The sequence below is a fragment of the Hydra vulgaris genome, chromosome 06, assembly GCF_038396675.1.
Source record: "Hydra vulgaris chromosome 06, alternate assembly HydraT2T_AEP".
Lineage (NCBI taxonomy): Eukaryota > Metazoa > Cnidaria > Hydrozoa > Anthoathecata > Hydridae > Hydra > Hydra vulgaris.
The window spans coordinates 25632867-25658805 of NC_088925.1; the positions used below are offsets into that span (position 1 = coordinate 25632867).

The following is a 25939-nucleotide window of genomic DNA, read 5'->3' on the forward strand; positions in this document are numbered from 1 at the left end:
ATGAGTTTGAATTAAAAATTTCTGTATGATTTATGTTTTTTTTATTAAAAATAAAAAATACATAAGTTATATACGTTCTTTATTTATCTACTTCTATGTTGAATTTCTTTAGCAACCTAGACATTATTTTAATAAAAATCATATTTTTGTTGATTTTGAAAAGTTTTAGTAAATGGACTTGTGTCCTTTTTGAAATGACAGGTTCAATTATAATCAAGACCTCATTGAAATTTTTAGAAACAAAAGTAGATGGAGAAGTAAACTTAATGGTTGTAGCTTATCATTGTTTAAAATTTAAAACAACTGATAAAAAATCTTGGATAAAAACCATAAAACAGTCTTTCTTGAAATAAAAAATGTACAATTACAATGATGTTTTATATTTAAAGTACATGAAAAAAAAAATTATAAAGTTCCCCCCCTCCCTTCCCCAACCTCTCCAATAGACACATGATTGCAAATGGTTAAGATCATTTCTTGCCATCATTTTTACCAAAAATCAAAACATAAACTAAAAATAGATAGATCAAGCTACAAAAATAATCTCTCATGGTATTTTTATTTTTGAAATTTTGTTAAGTGATCCTGCCCCAACTATAAATGCAAAAACTGGAATTTTTTGCATTTTTAGACAGCTGGAACCAAATTTTCATCTGCACTGGTGGGGGAGTTTTTTTGATTTGGAAAAAAGAATTATTATTTTAAGTTGATACAAGTAAAAGTTCTTCTTTTGCCACTATGCCATTTCCGAAAAAATGAAATGTGCTTTTTAGTCATACCCCTAAATTATATATATGTATATATATATATATATATATATATATATATATATATATATATATATATATATATATATATATATATATGTATATTTTATTTTTTTATATGTTTATTCTCTTGATGACTTATATTTAAAAAAATTAGGCACTTTTTCGGTATATATTTTTTTCTCAACACTACAAAGTTTTCTCAACTATAGAAAAAGTAATAAAGTAGACAAAAAAAAATTTCCATATTTCTATGGTCTTTTTTATTACAAAATCCACTTTAATTAGTCAAATTGTAAATAAGTTATTAAAATATGCTATATTATTATAACTTTCAAACTTAGTGAAGTATCTAAAGGTGGATCAGCTCTCCCCTATTGATATACCTTTCTTTGAAGTTGCAGGAGGACAAGTGAGAAAAACAAAATTAACGCAATATTAAACTTTTTTAAAATTAATAACAAATTATTGATTAAAAATACCATCAGTTGTGTTTGATGCTAAATCTCTTTTCTTTTCCTCATGCCTACTCCTTTTGTAAAAATGGTCAAACAAAAAAAAATCCTGTCTTTTTTCCTTTGGTTGTTTTTGCAATCAGTTCTTTAACTAGTTTAATGGCCCTCTCTGGTTAGTCATTGACCACATCAAGGAATTAAATATTAATTTCAAACTCAAGATAAAAATAGTTAAACTTCCAGAACTGTGAAGGAATCTTAAGCCACTGCAACTCACTCTTTTTATGTCTAATCTCATTAAAGATAAGCCAAGATTGCTCATTTACTAGAGCGCTAAGAGATGGAGACTGATCTTGTGCAAAATCTAGAGAGTGAAGAAGCTATTTATTGACCATAACATGTTCAATTGGATTTACTTTAGGTTTTGCAGGAAGTGTACTGTACAATATTTAGGCAACATCTTTTCTGTTCAGGCAATGTTTATCTGCTAAAGCAAGCAAAACTAAGGAATCCATATGTAAGGCTATCCATGAACCTCTTCATCTGCCACAGCATTTTCATGTCCTACAAGATATTTTAACAAAATTAGATTAATTCTTACTGTTGGAAATCATTCCAAACTTAGTTAATTTAATTAACTAAGTTTGGAATGATTTCCAACAGTAAATATAATTTAAGGTAATACAATGCTTTTGCCATGACTCTTGCATAATGCAATGGACCAGGAATATAAAATTTGAACCTCTCTTTTTAAGAAACTGCCTTTAATGATTTTATGTGTTTAAAGAACTGATCGTCTGGACCAAATATTTTTCTACCGGAAGAAATCTTGTTAAAGTGGGTAATATGTCTTTCTAAAACAAGATGTCTACAGGCAAGGAAAAGTAGTGGCTGCTCAAGCTTGTGCACTATTCTTGCTATTACTCTGTCGTGCTTTCTAGTGTTGGAAGCAGTAGTATCGAAACATATACACCTTGTATAATAACCAAGGTTATAAGATTCTATTAGATTTTAAACTGCTTTGAACTGCACTTCTACAGCACCTGACTCAATATGAGGAATGCCTAGTAGCTTTTCCTAATCACTAGTACAGCTAATCTTTCTTTTGTAGCTGAAATGTGATGATGATTCAGATAATACAAAATTATTTATTTCTCCTCATGAGAAAGCTATAACACTGCTTATGATAGCAGTGTGCTGGTTGACAGAAAGTCCTTCTACTACAGCAGACAGTCCTTCTACTACAGTTATCACTGTACACTTTGGAATATATTTAGACAATATAATACTTGTTGTTCTTTGTGGGTATTATCATTTAGCTTATTTTTAACAGAGTCATTCATGCATTCTGAGCATAAATAACCAGTGAAATCACTTTCTGAGCTATAAGATACAATTCTACTTTTTTTGAGGATTTCTTTTTAGATTTTTTTTTTGCAGATCTCTCAGCATCCTTTTTAGCTAATATTAGAACAGCCTAGACAACCATATCTTTTTTCCTTATGCATTTTCAAAAACATAATGTCCATACGTTTAGTTTCTTTTGTTCTTTTTCTATCCATTGTTATTTCGTCAATCATGATTTTTTTGCCATGTCCCAATCAAAATACCTTTTGGTTGAACGCGTTGTATGCTACAAGTTCTGTGTCCTCCAAGTTCCCAGGGAACCTTTAGCTTAGATATGATGCAGCAGTTCTCTTCCACTTCTGGACAATTTGGTGTTAATGTAGAACCTTTGTTTGAACAAAGTTTTCAAAAGAAATGGATGGTTTGGAGTTTTGTAGGCAAAGATAATACTGGATTATTTCTTCAACAGTTGAAAACTGAATAAATGATAGTTTCATCCTAGCTTTTTTTAACTAAGAATATTTCTTTGCCTCTGTTTCTTATTTTACCAAAAAATTTTGGCATAACTTTATTTTACGTTTTATTTCATAACAATTTTTTATTATTAACATAAATTTAAATATATTTTTTAATTCTAAAAACAAACTTCATTGAGTATCATGCAAGAACCATTTTACCCATGTTTAAGTTTTGTTAAATCTTATTAAAACAACAGATGTTGATAATTGAGCATGCTTAATACATTAGTACAATGAAATCACACCACTGTCATGGAAATGCTTTTGTTTACAGAAATAATAAAAAAACTTCATTAAATTAAAAAAAAAGTCAGTCTTGAGTCTTTTATTCTAACACAACTTTTTTAACATGAATTTAAAAAGATATATATAAAAATAGTGTCAAATTTTTTTTAATATTAGTCATTGTGAGAATAAATATAGAAAAAAATAATTGTCAATAAAAGGGTCAAAAAATGTCAAAAAAATGTTAAAAGTACTTTGGTGCCGTGTGCCACCCTTAAACTTTTTAAAAATTAAACAAGTTTCGGCGCACCTTATAAGCTTCTGCTCTAGTTTAAAAAAAATTTCCACCTTAATCTGAACCACCCTAATGTGTGTATACATATATATATATATATATATATATATATATATATATATATATATATATATATATATATATATATATATATATATATATATATATATATATATATATATATTTATATGGTTTCTGATTTCATTTACACCCATTAACACAGCATTCTCTGCTGCTTTGTATGATGAAGAGTTAGAGCATACAAACTCAGACATGCATCTTCCATAATTGACAATAATACTGCTAAGAATTAAGGGGTAAACAGATTCTATCTGTTGACCAGCCTCGCACCCCTTCCTCATCTATTAGGCTGGCGCAGATGTATTTTTATTAGATTGTTTCCAGTTTAGGGTGTTGAATCCTGGATCTTCTTGACTCATTGCATGGATTTTGCTTGAGTTTTTGTTTTTATGACTAAACAACTCAATCTATTATCTTCTAATGAGGGTACAGCTCTAAAACTCAGTTTTATGGTTCTAAGCCAGCTGGTAGTCAGGTTTCCCGAACTCTGTGGTAGCTCACCGAAAGGCTGATTCCATCAACAACTGAAAAATATCAAAGTATTAACAGTGCCATGTTGCGCATGGATGGTGTCCCTGTTTGTACATTTGGTGTGCATTGCCAAGGCCCCATTAGAAGCTCTTTGTTATGGCTTAGGGTTTATTAAAAGTAATGAGGCAATTGCTTGGGCTATTAAACAGTGTACTGAGTACTATCTATGCTTTGAGTCAAGTTCTTTTACAAATTTATATATGAATAAAGTACCAAAAACTATAGAACACAAAAAACTATTGTCATCAAGTCCTCTAAACCTATCATTCACTAATATTTGTGGTCTTTGAAGTAACTTTTCTTCTGTTGAGTCTTATCTCTTGCAAAGTTCACCAGACCTTTTTGCTCTTTGTGAGATTAATTTGAGTTCGGCTGTCTCATCTTGTGATCTTAGTGTTGATGGTTATCTTCCTTTAATTCGTAAAGACTCTAATAGTCATATGCTTGGCCTGGGCATTTACATTCGTAAGAATTTATTCATTTGACAGGAAACTATGTTTGAATCCACCGACTATTCGTTTAGCACCACTTCACTCTATCGCCTTTCTCTTTGTTCTATATCGCTCTCCTTCATCTCAAGACTGCATTCTTTATGATGTTATTTCTGATCAAATTGACCAAGCCCTCTCTCTTAATCCATCAGCCAATATTTTTGTTGTTGTGACTTTAATGCTCATCACAGTGAATGGGTTGACTCTAGTGTCAGTGACTCTGTAGGTGTTGAAGCCCACAACTTTTGCCTTTCGCAATCCCTAACTCAAATAGTCAACTTTTCAACTTGCTTTCCATACAAACTAAATCATTTACCTTCTCTACTCGACTTATGTTTTGTTTCTGATCCTAGTCAGTACTCAGTTTCTCCACATTCAATCTTAGGTGCTTCTGATTATGGTTTAATCTAAAACTATTAACACATTCTTCTTCATCATCATCAGAATCCCCCTATCATCATACCTCTTACAACTACCTTAAATTTGACTGAGACTCCTTCCGCGGTTTTCTTTGTGATGGCATATGGGTAGAAATTTTTCGTCTTCCTGTTGACAAATGTGCTTCTTACAAATGTGCTTCATGGATTCAGGCTGACATGGAATTTTTATTCCCGATTGACAATTCCAGGTCAAGCCTCATTCTTCTCCATGATTTTCCTGACATTGTGCTGCTGCAATTGCCAATCGAAACCATTGCTTCCATATCTTTCAACAAAACAATTCTCCCGAAAACAGATGTCTGTTTATTTCTGCTAGAAGCCATTGTAAAAAGGTTTTGTCTAACACCAAAGCCTGGTATTTCCAGGTCATGAAATCTTGTATTTCATCACAAAAAGTTAGGTTCTTGTGACTTCTGGAGAATCTTTAACAGTATCAATAATAAGGGCAAGTCTGTAATTCCACCTCTTTTATTTGGTTCAGACTTTGTTACCTCACTTAAAGACAAAGCTGAATTGTTTGCTAAAAACTTTTTCATCAATATCATCTCTTGATTCCACTAATTGCGTTCTACCTGATATTGCCAACAAACAAGTTGATCCATTGCTTGACATTCATATCATTTCAGTTTCTGTAGCTAAAGTGATTTCTTGCCTAGACTCTTCTACAGCTTGTGGCCCAAACAACATACCTGTTATTGTCTTGCAGAAGTGTTCTTTGTAGCTGTCATCTATACTCTCAAAACTATTCAACAAGTGCTTATCAGAGTCTTGTTTTCCAGCCTGCTGGAAAGCGGCATCTGTTATCCCTATTTTCAAAAATTCTTGAAAGCGATCTGATTCGTCTAACTACCGTCCCATAAGTCTTCTTCCTATCATAAGCAAGGTTTTTGAATTTTTAATTAACAGACACTTGATCTCTCATCTTGAATCTAATAACCTACTTTCTGATCATCAATATGGATTTCAATCATCTCGTTCTACAGCTGATTTGCTAACAGTAATAACCGTTGGTTTTATCGTGCATTAGATAAAGGTGAAGAGTTTAAGGCTATCGTTCTTGACATTTGACTAAGGCTTTTGATAAAGTTTGGGATGCTGGTCTTCTCCATAAGCTTTCTTCTTATGGTGTACTGGTAATGTCTTTAAGATTATTGAATCCTTCCTTTACTATCGCAGTATAAAAGTTGCCCTTGATGGACAGCACTCTTCTTCTTATTCTGTAACTTCTGGGGTTCCTCAAGGTTCTATCCTTGGCTCTATACTCTTTTTAATTTACATTAACAATCTTCCAGATATTCTCATCTAAGGTGGCATTGTTTGCTGATGATACTACCATTTATTCTTGTCATGATAAGAAGCCAACACTTTCTGATTGCTCGGAGGGGGTATTTGAGCTTGAAATGGATCTCACTTCTGCTACAGCATGTGGCTCACAGTGGCTGTTGAACTTTACTTCAGATAAAAAAATTTTCAGCCAATTGTTAGCACAATAATCTAGATCTTCCTATATTTATGAACGGTAGTGTACACGATGAGTCATATACCCTTCATCTTCTAGGATTAACTCTTTCTTTTGATCTTTCTTGGAAACCATATATCAAATCTGTTGCAAAATTAGCATCTGCTAAGGATGCATCTCTTTATCGAATTCGATACTTTCAGTCTCGTATGGAATACTGTTGCCGCATCTGGGGCGGATCTTCTAATGATGTCTTTTTTCTTTCAGACAAGGTGCAAATCGCCTTGTAAACATAGTTGGACCTGCTTTTGCAGCCAACCTCCAACCATTATCACATCGTCATAATGTTGCTTCTCTTTTGTCTTTTCTATAAATACTATTATGGGCACTGCTCTAAAGAGCTAGCGTCTCTCATGCCATCTACTAAAATTCATTTTTGTGTTACTCGTCATTCAATTAAGTCTCATCCTTTTTCTGTGACTGTACCTAAATGCTCCTAAAACTCTTATTCCTCTAGTTTTTTTCCTTGAACATCAGTTCTTTGTAATTCGCTTCCTTCATCTTGCTTTCCTGATTCATATAATTTGCAATCTTTTAAATCGTCTGTCAGTTGTTATTTTGCTCAACAATCTTTTTCTTTTCTTTTCTTGTAACTTCCAACTCTAATTAGTGGTTTCTTGCAGTCTTGTTGGAAGCGAAGCTGTTTAAAAACAAAACAAAACAAAAAACATAAAAGTTGCTGTATGTTGATGTGTAGGTAAACCCTCTTCAACTGCCGTGTGAGCAGTACAGTGCAAGATATTCTTGGATTGATTGACAGAATTTGTAGGATCAATAAATAACTCAATTTCACTATCAGTTAAGTTGCTTTTATTGGTATTAATAGAACTTAATGAATTTTTAGAATCAGTATCAGATACTTTTTTTAATTTGTTATAATTACATTTAGATTTATACTTTCTTTTATAAGTACTGAAGTCTCTTATCCAATCCCCCTTACCTTCTTTTCCTTTACTCTAGCTGGTCTTTAAGAAAAGCTGTCTTCCTCTTTGTCTTTTTGTTTCTTAACCTATCTTTCTTTTTTTTTTTAGTGGGTTTTCTCCAATCCAGAAAACCTTTTTCATGTTTTCTATAAAGTTCTTTCTTTTTTTAACTTAGGCAGGATTGTTTTTTTTACTTAAGTTTTTCAGCTTTATCAAGTCCTTCACCATATTTTTGACCTAGGATCCTATAAAATGGAATTTATTAAATGCTTATGAAAACTTAAAAATAATTTTAGTGTTTTGATTAGGTTATACAGTTTGATCTATCATTACCTTAGCTTCTGAGTCGTAGTTACTTCAAATCCACCACATGTCCATGGCACTACAAGTTTAGATATTATGCAGCAATGTGACTGACTGGACATTTTGGTGAGAATGATCCATTTTTGTTTGGACATTCTACAATAAAACTCAGTTTAACTTTTAGATTTAGATTTTCTTAGAAAGTTGTAGTATTGAAGAATTTCTTGTGTAGTTGCAAATTTATTGTTGGGAATAGTATTTATTTATTTATAATTTATAATTTATTATAATTTATTTGTCCCACTAGAAAAGTATCATCAACTCTTTCAATTTTCTTTTTGGGTGGCATCATATAAATTATTAATATTTTATGTTAATCCAAAATTAAATGTTTACATATAAGTATGTTAGATAAAATAAGCATATAGGTTTATATTTTAATTTTGTTTTATTTAAAATCTTTTTTATTCTTTATTCAAAACAAAATTTGTTCAGCAAAAAATTATGTTTTCAAATAAAAAATTTTACACAAAAATTAAAATGTAAGATATTTTGAAAATACCCTCTAAAAACCCGCTTTTTGTTGAAAAAAACTTGGCTTGGGGAAGTTTCCTAAAATTTGGTACTCTAATAGATTTTAACTTGAGGAATCCAAAAAAAGCACCCTCAAGACTCGATTATCTCAAGAAATGCCTCATTTGTCCAATTTTGTTCAAAATTATTGACTTGTAAATTAGTGATTTTTGGAGGTAAAGTAAAGACTGTGGCCCAAAATCCCGAGTAAAAAGTTTAATTGTATATTATTATTTCATCTCAGGTCTACTGAAAAAAATTAGATTCATCAATTGTCTCTCTAATACGTGATCAAAATTTGCATTTAAAAATGGTGTCGTTTTAGAAAAATTTAAATTTTGTAACAAAAGCAATTAAAATATTTTGTAAAACATTTATTTGAATAAAACATCAAATAGTGTTATTTATTGACTAGTTTAGGATATTTATAGTCATAAGCCAAGGAAGATGCCCTCCCCTCCCACGGGAGGCCCCCATGCCGCCCCCCATCTCCCTAGATTTTTTTTAATTTTTTTTTTTACATAAAATGAATAAATAATAGTTGATTGTTAAAATACATTTTAAAAACATATTTTTTCAGTTTAAGTTTGAGAAACAGTTTATTTGCGTTACTTCAAATCGATAAATACTTACCTCTTATTTCAAAGATCTTTATGATTATAAGTCATAAATTTTAAAACCAAAGATATTAAAACGTTTTTAAAACATTTTGACAATCAATATCTTTATGTAGTTTTAGACTAATATAGTCATTGACATAATAAGATGGGAGTGATTTGTGATTTATTTAAACCCCCACCCCTCCTTCTCAGCCTACAATTCAAGAATTTGAAAAAAATAAAAGACATTTTAAATGCAAAATAGGTAAATAAAATAAAAACGAAATTATTTTAAACATAATTAATTTTTTTTTGTAACCAACAGTTTATATTCTTCAAATCTAAATTAGATATGTTGTATGTACGACCTGATATTGTTCGCGGTGTAGAAATTAGGCATATAACTTCAGAATTGAGCACCCAACACTCATCAGTTCTCATTGGCCAAAAGAAGTTTTTACCTGGTCCATGTGGATGCATAAATCTGACTTTTATATCAAGCTCACTTACATCTTCAGCAATCCCTACCCACCAAAATCCATCATAAAAACAATATAATCCATTTTTTTAATATTTAATGAAATATCTACATAATGTTTGCTTTTTGAAATGATATCAAATATTTCAGTGCATGCATCAGTACTTATTTTTTTATAACTTATAGTGTTTGGAGCAATTGGAATAAAATGATGATACATCCTTGTGCCAGGAACTGTTCTTCCACCTAAATATCTTTTTTTTAATTGTGCTTGTGTTTGATCAATTTCTTCTTTTGAAAATAACTTAAAATAAATTCCATTTATCTTGGCTTTACAAAAGGAGTATATTAAATTAAAATCTAAAACCTGCCCAGTAGTTATTTGTTTTAGACTTTCTTGACATACTACTCTTTTAACAGTCCCACCAATACCATCACAGGGGGATTTACCATGACTGGTAGCAAAAAATATCCATTCAGCATTTAAATCAAAGTCTTTACTGTGATGACAAAGATTGATAAAATTTTAAAAATTTTTAAGTTGTGTTGCACAACCATCGGAAAAGTATTTCACACTTGATACATCAAGTAAATTTTCTTTGGTATATCTAGTTATATCTTCCTGAGTCTTGTAAATAAATCCTGTGTCATGATCAACATCTTCTGAAAGGTAACAAAAAGATTTATGTTTGAGGAGTTTGTTCTCTATAAAATAAAGTACAATTGTATAAAGTGAGCATTGACTTTTGCTCCAGTGATAACTTTGAACCTCATCCTGAACAACATATTGATAGTTTTCAGCAAAATCTCCTAAAATTAAGCATTCGTTTTGGTTAAGATTTTCTTTACAGTTTTTTAAGTATCTACTTTGTGTTTTTGCAATATATGAATGAGTGGTAAGGTTGTCAATGCTGTCACATAATAAATCATTAAACTCATCTAGTGGCAATGACTGTGAAAGTAGTGTTGTACGATCGGTACTCTGCCATTGCTTAAATACTACATCTTCTTCATGGTCATGGTCCATAAACTCCTGCACTAAAAAACTTTTTAACACTTCAATACCAGGGCATTGGTTACATCGATGCAACATACATTCTGCATTTTCAAGAGAGCAAACAATCAATGCCATGAAATCTTTATAACTTTTATTCCACCTAATAGCATCAATGAGAAATTTTGTATTTTGGTGATGTATGCAAACACATACATTGTGGGTACCTGACGCATTAGTTGTAATACACCATTTAGGTTTAAGAGTACAAAATTTTGACAAACTGACTTTGACGTTAGGGTAGTCTTTTTTAAATGCAACATGTAATTCATTAAGATTGAGTAGCAATAATCTTTTTTGAACATGTTGGTTTTTCTTAATACTTACATAATTTTTTTTTCCTGGCATCATTCTTGAAAATTCATCACTTTGATAAAAGTTAATCACTAAATTAACTGTTTCTGGTGAAAGTGGGTTTCCAGTTTTTTTTCCGGGTAATAATAGAATTCCATTCTCATTTTTAACTTTTCTTGCTGTTCGAACAAGATACTCAGACACTTCAAAGTAGCTTGATATCTTTTTATGTGTCCATGATTTTGGTGCGAGTGTTAACATTTGCACCTTATGGCAATAAGAGTCAGTCTCTGAAATTTTATTTTTTATTTCATACATTAAAATGTCTAGATCATGGTCATTGTTAATGTTGTTGTTTAAAATGGGGCTTTTTATTTCTGTTGTTAAAAAAGTTTCTTTAATATAATATGCTAATGAGACCATTTTTGCAACTCTGTCAATAGTGTTCTCAAACTTTTGTTTTGCTACAGGCAATTTGCTGTGTTTTGAAAGACTTTTTAGTTTGACTGGTGAAATTCCAAGCAATTCTATAGTGGTATCTAACTTAATTTTTTTCTCACTTTTGGATTCCCATTCCTCCTGTGAATTTAAATCTTCATCAGTTTCTATTGCTTTTTTGTAACATTTACTGCAGAATTTCCAACCTGGGGTTACATAAACATTATTTTTTTGCAAATAGTTTGCCATGTCTATGGAAATCTTTATATTACCTAAAAAACAAATTTAGTTTTACGTGGTTAAAATAACTGAAATTATCAAACATTTTATAAATAATAAATTGTTTTCTTTTAATTTCCATATCAATTCTGTTGTAAATAAGGTAAGATTACCTTTTATAGCAATTTTTTTACTTTCCTTGTGTGTTCCAAAAGGATTGCAACACTTTGTAATTTTTCTCTCAAAATATTTTCCATAGAATTGCTTATGATAACAACATATAATTCTTATTGAACTATATTTTTCCTTTAAATTTGCTCGCCATATTATTTCTTCTTGTTTTTCACAAGGAAGATCTTTAAATTGAACAAAACTTTGTTTTCTTGAAAATCCAGTTTTGTGGCAATGAATGTTAAATCTTTTTCCAATGTCACATTTCTCCATATTAATTATTTTTATTATTTATTACCTAACAAAATAATATAAAAACTATAAAATTAAAAGTAATTCTTTAAGAAAATACAAACAAGTAAATACCTTTAAAAAGAACAAAACAAAACTTGTTTGTTTTTTATATAAAAGGAGGTTTTAAGTCACCAATTTGAAATAATGAAAAAATTTTTTTTTTCAAAATTAAAATTAGATTGTATGTTTTTGCATTATTTATTCATTTTATGCAAAAAAAAAAAAAAAAAAAAAAAATCTAGGGAGATTGGGGAAGGGGCGTAGGGGCCTCCTGCGGGAGGGGAGGGTATCTCTCTTGGCCCATGACTATAAATGTCCTAAACTAGTCAATAAATGTCCTAAACTAGTCAATAAATGACACTATTTGATGTTTTATTCAAATAAATGTTTTAAAAAATATTTTAATTGCTTTTGTTACAAAATTTAAATTTTTCTAAAAAGACACCATTTTTAAATGCAAATTTTGATCACGTATTAGAGAGACAATTGATGAATCTAATTTTTTTCAGTAGACCTGAGATGAAATAAAAATATACAATTAAACTTTTTACTTGGGATTTTGGGCCACAGTCTTCATTTTACCTCCAAAAATCACTAATTTACAAGTCAATAATTTTGAACAAAATTGGATAAATGAGGAATTTTTTGAGATAATCGAGTCTTAAGAGTGCTATTTTTGGATTTCTCAAGTTAAAATCTATTAGAGTACCAAATTTTAGGAAACTTCCCCAAGCCATTCTGAAGATACTGTATGTCAAAGTTGCTTTGTAGTCACTTCAGAAAATCACTAAAATGCTGAGTCAGCATTATTTTAAGTGACGATATCTCTGGAACCCATTGGTATTTTTAACTAAAAATTTCGCAGTTATTATTTTTTTGATATGGACTGCAAGTGGTGTAAAAGTAAACAAATTCTGAGATGTAAGGGTGTCATGGTCTGGATGATTTCATATATTTTTACCCTATACTAGTGTATATATATATACTAGTGTGCATATATCTGTACTAGTGTGCATATATATATATATATATATATATATATATATATATATATATATATATATATATATATATATATATATATATATATAAACTATGTCAGTGTTTTCTACAAATAGAGTGCTCAATGTTTTTAAAGAACAGAGCAATAATAAATTAGTAAAAACACTTTTATCTAACTTTAATCTTAAACATCATCTTTCTCCATCAGTAGGTTCATCAGGAAGAATGTATAAACATCAAAAAGCTCAAATTATAGGAAAGCTATTTCACAGGAAGTTGGGAATTGAATTTTGCAACCAGGAAGTTACATCAATTACATTAGATAATTAAAATTCATGAAAAGAATTCTTTAGAATTAAGATAATTTTAAAGTGGTCATTTGTTTTTATGATTTATTTAAAAGAAACTTATTCAAAATAAGTCTGCATTTAGAAATTAATTTAAATTTTTCATTCAGTAAATTTTCTTGATCTTAATGAGTAATAATTTCAAATTTTTCTTGTAAACATAGTATACATTTTTTGGAAATGTTATTATAGGCAGGTGCAGTTTTTAGAATAGATCAGTTTAATTTAAAATTGATGATTTTTTCTTTCAGTAGCCAAATATATTTTGATAGCATAATCTCTTTTGAGTATTTTATATATATATATATATATATATATATATATATATATATATATATATATATATATATATATATATATATATATATATATATATATGTTTATATGTTATTCGTAAAACAAGGTTTGGCCACAGCAGAATGATGAAAGTTGTTGATTGGTTATTCAATAGCAAACAAATAAACCCATTGTCTTCAGTCATTGATATTGGATCTGGAAATGGTGCATTTCTTTTAGAGTTGGTATGTTTTTGGAAGCAAAATGGTTTCTGTTCATATGAAAAAAACTTCATAGGAGATTAGGTAGAGTAGTGTACACCAGGGATGGTAATACCTAAAATATTCAGGGGGTAAATCTGTAAACTTTTTAGATTTTTTTGGTTACGCTAGTTTTACTATCTAAGGTTAAAGTAAATATCAAAATAATATACTGAAACTCTATGGTTTACATTTTAGTATTTTGGGTTGAATCCTCATTTTGTACAATCTTTTGAAATAAATCTATTTAAAATTTTAATAAACCTTTAAGCTGTTTTGAAAAAAAATTTTAAAATGTGGGTTTTTGTACAATAGTTTGGTTGCTAGTTTTAATTATTATTTATGTAATTAGTTACCATTCATTATAATTTTATGGTGATAAAATAGTAGTTGTCTTATTGTCCAAACATTTTGCGATGAACAGATTCATTATAAACTAATTTTATGATTTATGAATATATTAATAGATGTTTAAAGATCACATGCTTATGTGATTATTTTCTCCTCTCCTTTCCTATAGAAAAACAAATAAGTGAATGGAAACTGACCTTAATTTTCAAACACTATCAATTAGATGCATTTTAAAATGTTCAATCTCATTTTTTTGAATTTGTCATGAAAATATTTTTTAAGAATAAATTTTAAGCTCAGTTAATCATGAAACACAAAATTTATGTTAGAAGATGCAAATGAAACTATTCTGAAAGGCTATTCTATTTTTTTCAAAATGTCTTAATAAATGAAATGGATGAAAAAATAAGAAAACATTAGGGAAAATCTTTCATAGAGAATAAACCTTCAGTGGATATTTTTTATAGAAAATATTTTTGCCGGCTAGTGCCTACCCAAAAGTTTTTAGAAAGGTTGCTTGAAAAAAATACCCAAGTTTTTAAACATTTATTTTAACAAAAAATAAGGAAATAGCATATTTCTTATTGCAATTTTGTTTAACAAATCTGTTAAAATTAAAAAAAGAAGGGGTGCTTAAGGTTTCCAACCTCTCCCCCTTTTGATCGCTGCTGTTTGTAGGTAATATATTTTGTAGGGAATACTTTTGTTGTGCATGTGTTTTATAGAAAATATACCTTTAGGGAATATGCTTTGTCGAGAATAGGTCTGTGTGGTAACACATTCAGATATTTATAGGTTAAATTTTAAACTGATCTTAAAACATTTTAATTTAACAAAGGACAAAAATCTAAAAAGAATTACAGATTACAAAGTGTATGCACTGAATTCCTTTTTATTGTTATTATTAATATTATTATTTTAGTTTTTTTGCATATTTAATTCACATTACAATGTTTTCTTTAGGCTCAAAAGGGCTTCACAAATTTATATGGCATTGATTATTCACAAAACGCTGTTGACTTATCAATATCTATTGCGTTATCTCAAGGAAAAGTTATTAGTTATAAGGTGAATAGCTAGGTTTAAGTTTCAACATATAAACTCATGAAACAAATGTTAATTTCAGTAGTTTAATATATTAGTAAATATTTTGTGAGGAAATAATCTTTAATAAGTGAATAATTTTTATACATTTTTGGCTATAAGTTATTAGTGGGGTAAGAATAGCCATAGTTTTCAATATTCTGTTCCTAAAGCTGAACGTTTGTGAATTGTTTATAAATATTTTTAAAAAAAGATCATTTAACAATCAATTTACCAAAAAAAAAAAAAAGTTAATATTTTGGACATGTGATCAACCCTAGTAGACTCTTTTTATATATATTTTTTATTTATTCTTTTTCTATATTTTTGGTATATTACTTAAATTCTTGTATATTTTTTTTTTAGTTCAATTAAAATTGGTTATAATTTTTTAGAATTTTAATTATAAAATAAGCAAAACTTAATTTGCCAATACCTGGACAATGTGAAATATTTAATGTGTAATACAAACTTTTCTTTTACTTCACTTCTTTTTAAAACACAATACAGCTACTGGATTAGGTGAGTTACACTCCAATCCTATGAAGAACTGCACAATACATTATTGAAATTAGTACTTTTCTTATATATGAAAATTTGCAAAGGCATATATTTTTTTCAAGTCTCGTAATACACAATTAGTTAATTGATTTTTTAGTAACAAGTTTCTTAAATGATTCCCAATTTGGTTTTTGTATTATATTTTTTATCGTGCTTGCCGGTTTCCTACTCTGGATTCTTTATCTCAATAAATCTTAGATTCGTTCTTGTATCGAATACTGGTGCCATATCTGGAGCAGATCTTCGAACGATGCCCTTTCTTTTTTAGACAAAGTGCAAAAATGCATTGTAAACATGGTTGGACCTGCTCTTGCAGCCAACCTTTAACCATTGTCACATTGTTGTGGTGTTGCTTCACTTTCTCTTTTCTATAAATACTATAATGGGCACTGCTCTAAAGAGCTAGCGTCTCTTGTGCCATCTACTAAAATTTTCTTGTCATTCAATAAAGTCTCATCCTTTTACTGTGACTGTTCATAAGTGCTCCAAAAATTTGTATTCATCTAGTTTTCCTCGAACATTAGTTCCCTGGAATTTGCTACCTTCATCTTGTTTTCTTGATTCATATAATTTGCAATTTTTAAAGTTGTCTGTTAATCATTATATTGCTTTATAAACTTCATCTTTAATGAATTTTAAATTGAAGAAAGACTAGCAATGGAAACATGGTTGGTGCTGTACTCCTGGACCTGTCAAAAACTTTCGACTGAATTAGTCAAAGATTTTTTAAAGGGACTTCTAAGTACAAGCATGTTCTTTTAGTAAAAAAAAAAAGTATTGAAAAAAATTAGTTGGATGTTTATTTATTGTACCACACTGTAATGAAAGTCTTTATACCATTAAATAAACAGAAAATTGTCTTTTTTGGCAATATTTTTTAAATAAGTAAGACATCTAGAAACTTGATAATTATTAATTAATTTGTGTGTTAGTACCTTACAATCATATATATATATATATGTTAATAAGCAACTTAATAGTAGTGCTCATTCACGAGTGTTCGACAGCCATAGCATCCAAAGTTAATGGCAAGAAAGAGTTGCATCACTTTTTTTATAAGTAAAGGTGAACAGAAGTGTATGCAAATATAAAATTAAAATAAAAAAAATATTGAATATAACTTATGTAAACTTCAAACTATGTAATGTTAAAATTTATATAAAGTTTTACTTTTACTTGAAAATTCCATTATGGCAATCTCTTCTTAATTTTATTTATAACATTTATTTGCTGTTTTATAAAATTATGTTAAATCTTTTTTTTATTAAAGTGTTAAAAATTGTATGATTAGTGGCCGAAATGGTTAGTTCTTTGCACTTCTGAAGTCTAATGTGTGGGTTCAAATCTTGTCGCTTGTGCGATCAATTTTTTCAATCTTTTCCAATTTTCCAAAACACAAAATGAAACATTTTAGAAATTCTATTGATACATAACTAAAGACATTATATACTATAACAAACGAAAGGGAGAGATTTTTTTAAAAAGTTTAATAAATATTTCTATAAACATCAAAACAGGGGGAGAAATTTTTTGCGCATATGTCATGAAAGAGATGTTATTATGTATAATTAAGTTAAGTCTGCACATTTAACAGATATTTCTTATAGGAAAAAAGATTTTAAATTCAAACTTTTATTTTCTTCAAAATTAATTAACGGGGTGAGTGTCCTAATAAGCTGCGAATAGTCTAAAAAAAATTTAATAAAAACTTAATAGAAACTTAATAAAGGAAATAATTGATAAGCCTGTCCCCATTTTTGTACAGAAATTCACAATTTTACAATAAGAAGTTATAAAGTATTGAGCATTAATTGTTAACTCAAAACAATGATTTTAAAGATTTTTTATAACGGGTGATGCGGAAGTTATCTGACAAAATAAAAACGTCAATAAATTATTTATAAATAAAAAAACAAACTACTATTATATTTTTTTTAAATAAAGCATTTATCTTTTAATAAAAATATATTATTTTTTACATAAAAAAACACCACCATCTGCAATTGATCTCAATTTTGCTCTGACGCCTTTCATATGCGACTGTAAAAAGTTTAAATCAATTTCTTGTAGTTTTAGTTTAATGCGATCAATCAAAACTTGCTCTGTTGAAGCTTGCCAATCTCCCTCGTAAACCTTCTGTGCCAAATGTCCCTAAAAATTCTCAATTGGTCATGCTTGAGGCACATTTGGGGGATTGGATTCTTTATCAACGTAATAGACATTGGTCCATCCAATTTAGAGAAACTTTAGAATAATGAAAACTTGCTAAATCTGGCCAAAATAAATAGTTAAAGTCTCCATGATACTTGTGAATAAATGGAAGAAGTTGTTTTCCTAAACATTCATTAATATAGATTGATGAATTGATCGCTACAGCCTTGGAAGTGCGAAACAATGGCTTGGACATACCACGGTCAGATATGGCTATCCACATTAATAATTTTTTTGGAAATTTCTCTTTTCCTATAAAATGAACACTTTCGTAGTATCCAGAATTTCCAGGCATGTTGTCCCCTGCAAAACAAAAGTATTTTTCGTCATCGATGACTAGAAGTGATTTTGTGTTATAGAGTTGATTAACTAGTTTCCTGCTTTTTTTCTTTGCCTTTATTTGTTGTTCTATAGTGTATTTTGGAGTCTTTTCACGTTTACTATATTTAACATTTATTTTTTTAACTGACGACCAATTGCCAATTGATTTACACTGAATTTAATACCTATTTTTCTCTGACTGACCCCTTTTCGATTGTTGACGATTCTCATTTATTCGACTTTCTTTTCTCTAGTCCAGGATGTCGGACGACCAGGGTGCTTTCTATCAGAAAACGATTGAACAGTTCCAAGTCTTTTTAGGTTATCATATATTGTACTTCGAGCAAATCCTTCTTTTTCAAAATGATTTACGATTTTTTTTTTTTTTCATATTAGGTTTATTTACAAAAAACATTTTTAGTCGCTTTCGAAAAGATTCTCGTTCAGCTGCATTTAACCCCATTTTAAATAATTGTGTTTCAAATAATAAATATTATATTTTATAGATTGTTTATGCCTACGCTTAAAACCATAAAAACTAATTATTATGCTCAAATAATGAAATTAGGATTTGTCCGATAACTTCCGCATCACTCGTTATTCTACCACTTACTAAAAGTTATTGAAATAAAATGATTGTATAATGAATAACTATAAAAATGGTCAGTGTGGAATAGACTTACCAAGTCCCGTATTTAATGGGTCATAGTAAGTCCATTATTGCACATATTTTTAAGTTTATTTCCACATGTCTTTTTAAACTTTTCCTATCAATTGTAATTAATCAACACATTCCAAGTCAGAATAATATTTATTCTAAATAATATTTATACTAATATAAAACTGCTGATAAATAGTGGTTTTCCCAACGACTTTCAAAGCGTTTAAATTATTTTGAAGGTTTTTGTCTAATAAAATTTTTTTTTTATAATTTTAAAAGGTAGACTATATGTGTGTGTGTATATATATATATATATATATATATATATATATATATATATATATATATATATATATATATATATATATATATATATATATATATATATATATATATATATATATATATATATATATATATATATATATATATGAATGGGTGAATGTTAAAAAGGGTGGAAGTCCAACCATGAAATCTTTCAGGAAACTAAAAAAAACTGCATTTTCCCCCATAGTAAATTTTTGCTAATGGTTTAATAATTTTTTTTTTTTGAATGGGATAATGTTTTCACATTCAAAAAAAAAAATTATGAAGCATTAACAAAAATTTACCACAGGGGAAAATGCAGTTTATTTTAGTTTCCTGAAAGTTTACAGTGTTGGTCTTCCATCCTTTTAACATTCACCAATTCATATATATATATATATATATATATATATATATATATATATATATATATATATATATATATATATATATATATATATATATATATATATATATATATATATATGTATATATATATATATATATATATATATATATATATATATATATATATATATATATATATATATATATATATATATATATTTTACGGGTCCAGACAGCTAATTATATATATATATATATATATATATATATATATATATATATATTTTTTTTTTTTTTTTCGGGTCCAGACAGCTAATTATATATATATATATATAAATATATATATATATATTTTATGGGTCCAGACAGCTAATTACTGTTAAATGCGGTAGTGGTGTAGTGGTAAAGCGCTCGCTTCATAAGCGAGAGGTTCCGAGTTCGATCCCCACCACGTCCCTGGTAGTACTGCTCTCAACTTGTTTCTCCGCGCAGCGGCCTTGTTCGTTAAGGTTCGTGTTTCAGAGTTAGAGAGTTTGAGAGAGGGTTATAACCACTATTAAGTAGCCTCCTCATCTGTAGTGGCCTTCTTGGCCTTGAGGAGGTGAATAACAAAAAAAAAAAAAGTACCATCAGCAATAAATCAGAAAAAATTGAATGTATGATTTTAAGATCTTTTATTATAGGTCAACTGATGGATTGGGAATGTTGTTTTCAGGAACTATTAATATTGTAAAATAATGGAAGTTTATTTCTTAACCAACAACAAGAAAATCATACTTGAAATAACTATAAATTAAATGTTTGAATTAATAACTGCAGCTTACACAGTTAAATTTGCATCTTGAAGATCTTTAAAGCTTTATATTTTTTAGCAAAACAAAAATAATTATTTAGAGTAAAATTGATGTAGTATTTTTTTTGCATGTTTATTGTTTATGAATAAATTTTTCAAGTGAACAAAAATAGTTAAGACTCAATAGAATCTTTATAAAGTTTCTTGATTATATCTAAAGTTTTTTTAAATTTTATTTAGAAAAAGAGCTTTGCTAATAATAGTAAAAAGGCTGATCAAGTGACAGTTAAAGGAGGCTGAGTGATGTCCAGATTTTTTTTTTAAATTGGAACCAAATGTACTTTTTCCAACAACATATACAAACTGCAATTTGTAACATTTATTTATAACAAAACAGAACCAAACTTATTTCTCAGCAATTCAGCAGTTAAAAATAAACATATTTTAAGAAATAACAAACTATATAGTGTCATAATAAAATAATATAAAAATAAATAAATACCATTATCATCAACAATAGTTTCTTTTTTAAAGAGTCATATGAAGATGATGCAGATACAAGAAGTATATTGTTGGTTTCTTGTTACCAATGCAATAAGTCATTTTAGTACGGTAGTGGTGTAGTGGTAGAGCGCTCGCTTCATAAGCGAGAGGTTCCGAGTTCGATTCCCACCACGTCCCTGGTAGTACCGCGCTCAACTTGTTTCTCCGCGCAGCGGCTTTGTTCGTCAAGGTTCGTGTTTCGGAGTTATAGAGTTGAGAGAGGGTGATAACCACAAGTAGCCTCCTCATCTGTAGTGGCCTTCTCGGCTTTGGGTAGGTGAATTATTAAAAAACAAATAAAAACAAACATACAATCTTAAGAACAGAATGGCATTGTGGACACTCTTTTAGAGATTTTACAGTTTTATATTAGATTATAGATTCCATAAGAGCATATAATTTATTTTTCACATGAGTTTAATTAAACCATTTTTAAAGTGTTTATATTATATTATAAGTTACATGTAGTATATTATTTATATACTTCAGATTATATAACTAGTCATATTTTAGAAATTATTTTATTATTATTAGTTATTATTTATTATTATCCTTGTATTTTCTACTATTTTTATATTATTCTGTATCATTTTCTTGCTTTGTGTTGTGTTGTATTGTTCTATTGTATTATAGCATATTATATTATTTTATCTTTTTCTTATTTTGTACTGTTTTCTGTAGATTATATATTTTAAGTAGAGCATTCCTATATTATATAAGACTTTAATTTACACTATAAAATCAAGTATAATTTCAGCATTCATTCTTTTAATACTTTTAATATCTACCATATCATCTACAATATTATCTTATATTAATACTTTTAATATCTACCATATCATCTACAATATTATCTTATATTAATACTTTTAATATCTACCATATCATCTACAATATTATCTTATATTAATACTTTTAATATCTACCATATCATCTACAATATTATCTTATATTAATACTTTTAATATCTACCATATCATCTACAATATTATCTTATATTAATACTTTTAATATCTACCATATCATCTACAATATTATCTTATATTAATACTTTTAATATCTACCATATCATCTACAATATTATCTTATATTAATACTTTTAATATCTACCATATCATCTACAATATTATCTTATATTAATACTTTTAATATCTACCATATCATCTACAATATTATCTTATATTAATACTTTTAATATCTACCATATCATCTACAATATTATCTTATATTAATACTTTTAATATCTACCATATCATCTACAATATTATCTTATATTAATACTTTTAATATCTAGCATATCATCTACAATATTATCTTATATTGAGCAGCTGATTTTAAAAAATTTAAAAAAAATTTGACTTTCATTTGTATTTTCCCATATTAAAACTATACTATAATTAGGAACACTTAGAGAAAAATATTAAAAATATTTATAGTATATTATTTATAGTATATTATTATATTATTTATAGTATTAAGTAAATAATATAATATATTATTATATTATTTAAAGCATTAGTAAGAAATTTATTGAAGACTTTATATACTCTAAATGCTTTAAAATGGGTGTAAATTCTCCCTGTGGCATTTGTTATAAATCTGTCTCAAGTAGTTACATTTATTTGTCTCAAGTAGATCCATTTATTGCAAGAAAGACATTATCCAATGTCGTTCTTCAAATAATTGGATCCATAGAAAATGTAACAAAGTAACCAATAAATGCTACAATTATCTTGTCAGAAAGAGGCTTATGGTACTGTTATATATGTTTGCAAAACACTTTGCCATACTTAAATCTTTCTTATAATGAACTCAAGCTTACCATAAATTGTGCAAATAAATTCTAACATATCTCACAACATGTAACACCTCCTTATCATGAAAATCTTTTTAAAAATCTTAACAAACTTAAAATAATTTATTGAAATTTTACTCCCCACTGAGAAAAATATCATATTAGGATATATTTACCGTCATCCTTGTATGTGCACAAATGAGTTTAATGATCACTTCATAGAAATGTTTTTAGAAACTTAAGATTTAGTGATCTTAAAGAACTTTAACATTAACCTTTTGAACTTTGACTCTTGTAATAGTATAATCTAACTTATAATCTAACTTTTTTTATTTTATGTGCTCTTTTTCTCTATTCCCATTTGTTACCCAACCAATTAGAATTACACCCCCATTCAAGACACTAATTGATAATACATTTTGAAGCTTTTACAAACCTAATTTTATATCTGGTTACCTTACAGTATCTCTTGCTGTTCATCTTATGCAGTTTATAGCTTAGCGTAGAAAAAATTTAAAACAACCTCAAAAAATATTGTCTTTGTTTTAAACACTTTAATGAAAATGTATTTCTCAAAGACTTAATATATGCTGAATGGCTACCAATAAGACATAAAGAAACTTATAATATTAGAAGTTCCTCATCAAAATTTTTAGAACTTGTAAACGAAATACTTGATTACCATGCCCCTTTTAAACTATCTTCTAAGAAAACAAAAAAAAAACCATATTGAAACCATGGGTTGCAGTTGAAATCATAAAATCAATACTAATTAAAAATAAACATCACAAAAAGTTTAAAAAATGTAAAAATGAAAAATTTAAAGAAGACTTTCAAAAGTTTAAATTTTATCGGAACGAAATAAGCAACTTGTTGAGATATTCAAAAAAAAAATCATATATTTATAATATTTTAATAAAAATTTAAACAAACTTAGAAACACCTGGAAAAAAATAAAACAAATTATTGATATAAAGCCAAACAACCACAACACCATCAAAAGTTTAACTAAATTATAATAAATTAACCAAATTATAACTAATAGGTTATAATCACAAACTCGCTTAATTATTAATTTTCCACAGTTGCAGAAAATCTTTCCAGAACAATCATCTCTCTAGACATAACTTTACCCACTACCTTGAAAACCAAAATCCTAACTCTTTCTATATAACTTTTGTTACACCTCAAGAAGTAAATGGTTATATATCTATCATGAACCTTAGAAAAAGCGCTGGGCCAAATAGCATCCCTGTACAAATATTTATATTAGCATCAAAAGAATTAAGCTATCCTTTGAGTATTTTTTAATAAACCAATCATTCAAATCTGGAGACTTCCCTGATTATATAAAGTTGTACCTATTTTCAAAAGTGGATCCAAACTAGATCATTGTAAGTATCAACTTATATCTTTAATTTTAAATATTGGCAAGCTACTTGAAAGATTCATGTTTAACAGATAGAAAGCTTTTGAAATCAATCTAATATTCTTTATATCCTTCAATTTCTTTTTCGCAAAAAGAACTGTACAAATCAAGGGCTCATTGACATAGCTGAAACAATATGTAAAGCACTTGACCAAAAAAAATTTGCTGCTGGAGTATTTATTGATTTGCACAAGGTGTTGATAATTTTGATTTGCAGAAGGCGTTTCGTACTGTTGATTTGCAGAAAGCGTTTCATACTGTTGACCATAAAATTCTGCTGTCTAAATTAAATCATTACAGTGTCAGAGGAGTTGCCCTGGTTGAAAAATGGTTTAAGTCGTACATCTGTATGTGTTCTCAGTTAGGTGATGTTGCATTGTTAGTTGATACTACTTAATACAACGTTAGTTGATAATACTCAGTTAGTTGATAATACTTCATCTAATACTAAGTTTACATCTATTGGTGTTCCACAAGTTTCAATTTTGGGTCCTCTCCTTTTCTTCATTTATATAATTGATTTACATAAAATACACTTGTAAAACTTTCCAAAACATATCATTTTGCTATCATGGTACCAATTTTCTTATTGTAAGTAAATCTCTTAAAAACTTAAAAAAAATCGTAATCACAGCTTTACTTTGAACCAAATAAATTTTTCTTAAATACCAAAAAGTCTGAAATAGTTATATTTAAATCTCAAAACAGCAAAATTACAAAGAAATTTCAGAATAAGTAGTCACAATTATGTAAGCATTTAGAAACCAACCTGCGGCACTTTTATTAGATTAAAATATCTTCTATATCATGCAAACTACAAGTCAAGTTTTCCAAAAAAAAACATTTTGTCATTTATGAAACATTGATATATATCATCTTAAATTTGATATCTTAACTTTGTTTTAAAATGTTTTTGCATCACTTCTGTAAAGTTAATTTAGCTTTTTAATTAATTTAGCTTTATACAATTTTAATTAATTTAGCTTTATACAATTTATTTTTAGTTTTACTTCATTTTTTTCTACTTTGTAGAAAAAAAAGAAAATTTTTTTACTACTGTCTGTTTTTACTTTTTCTTCAAACCATAAAGAGACTTTTAGGACAGCAGTGTTTATATTACATTTATACAATAATCTGACTGATGAATTTTTCATAAATAAAGGTTTTGAATATAAATCATAAAGATTACACTATTGTTTTCAAATATTTATGCAGTTGTGTTTGTGACAGGAAATTTTTTAATTAGATAAATTTTTCACCTTTTTCTAGCAAGCTGATTTCTTAGATCAAGATTCCATCAGTTTTTCTACAGCTGATGAGTCAGAAGTTTCAATGTTTGATGTTTGTCATGATAAGGGTACATACGATGCTATTAGTTTGCGTGATGATGCTGCAGAAGCTAGAAAAAAATATTTAAACACTTTAAGTAAAATTAGCAAATCCTTGTTTGTGATAACCTCTTGTAATTGGACCTTAGAAGAATTAAAGGCTCATTTTAAAGAATGTGAGTTTTTTAAAAGCATTTTTATAAATTAATTTTATTTATATAGTGAATGCCATAAAATATATATTTTTTAGTTTCCACAATGTTTGCCAGCTGAATAAAGGATAATAAATGTACATATATAGCAGTAATC

General features: G+C 28.1%; 2 protein-coding genes across 2 annotated transcripts in view; one reads left to right on the top strand and one right to left on the bottom strand.

Moving 5' to 3' along the window:
• LOC105846383 (EEF1A lysine methyltransferase 2) overlaps positions 1-25939 on the top strand; it is a 40183-nt gene that overhangs the window by 9128 nt on the left and 5116 nt on the right. Inside the window, exons 3-5 of the mRNA XM_065799708.1 lie at positions 13768-13885; positions 15215-15319; positions 25572-25806. Coding sequence (XP_065655780.1) covers positions 13768-13885; positions 15215-15319; positions 25572-25806 — 458 coding nt within the window. The remainder of the gene's footprint in view (positions 1-13767; positions 13886-15214; positions 15320-25571; positions 25807-25939) is intronic.
• On the bottom strand, positions 7115-12103 carry LOC136082065 (uncharacterized). Its single transcript, XM_065800643.1, has 5 exons — positions 11724-12103; positions 10122-11603; positions 9529-9591; positions 7373-7528; positions 7115-7212 (listed from the first exon to the last, which is right to left on the bottom strand). The coding sequence occupies exons 1-5, from the start codon at positions 11992-11994 to the stop codon at positions 7115-7117; spliced, it is 2070 nt and encodes a 689-aa protein (XP_065656715.1). The 5' UTR covers positions 11995-12103.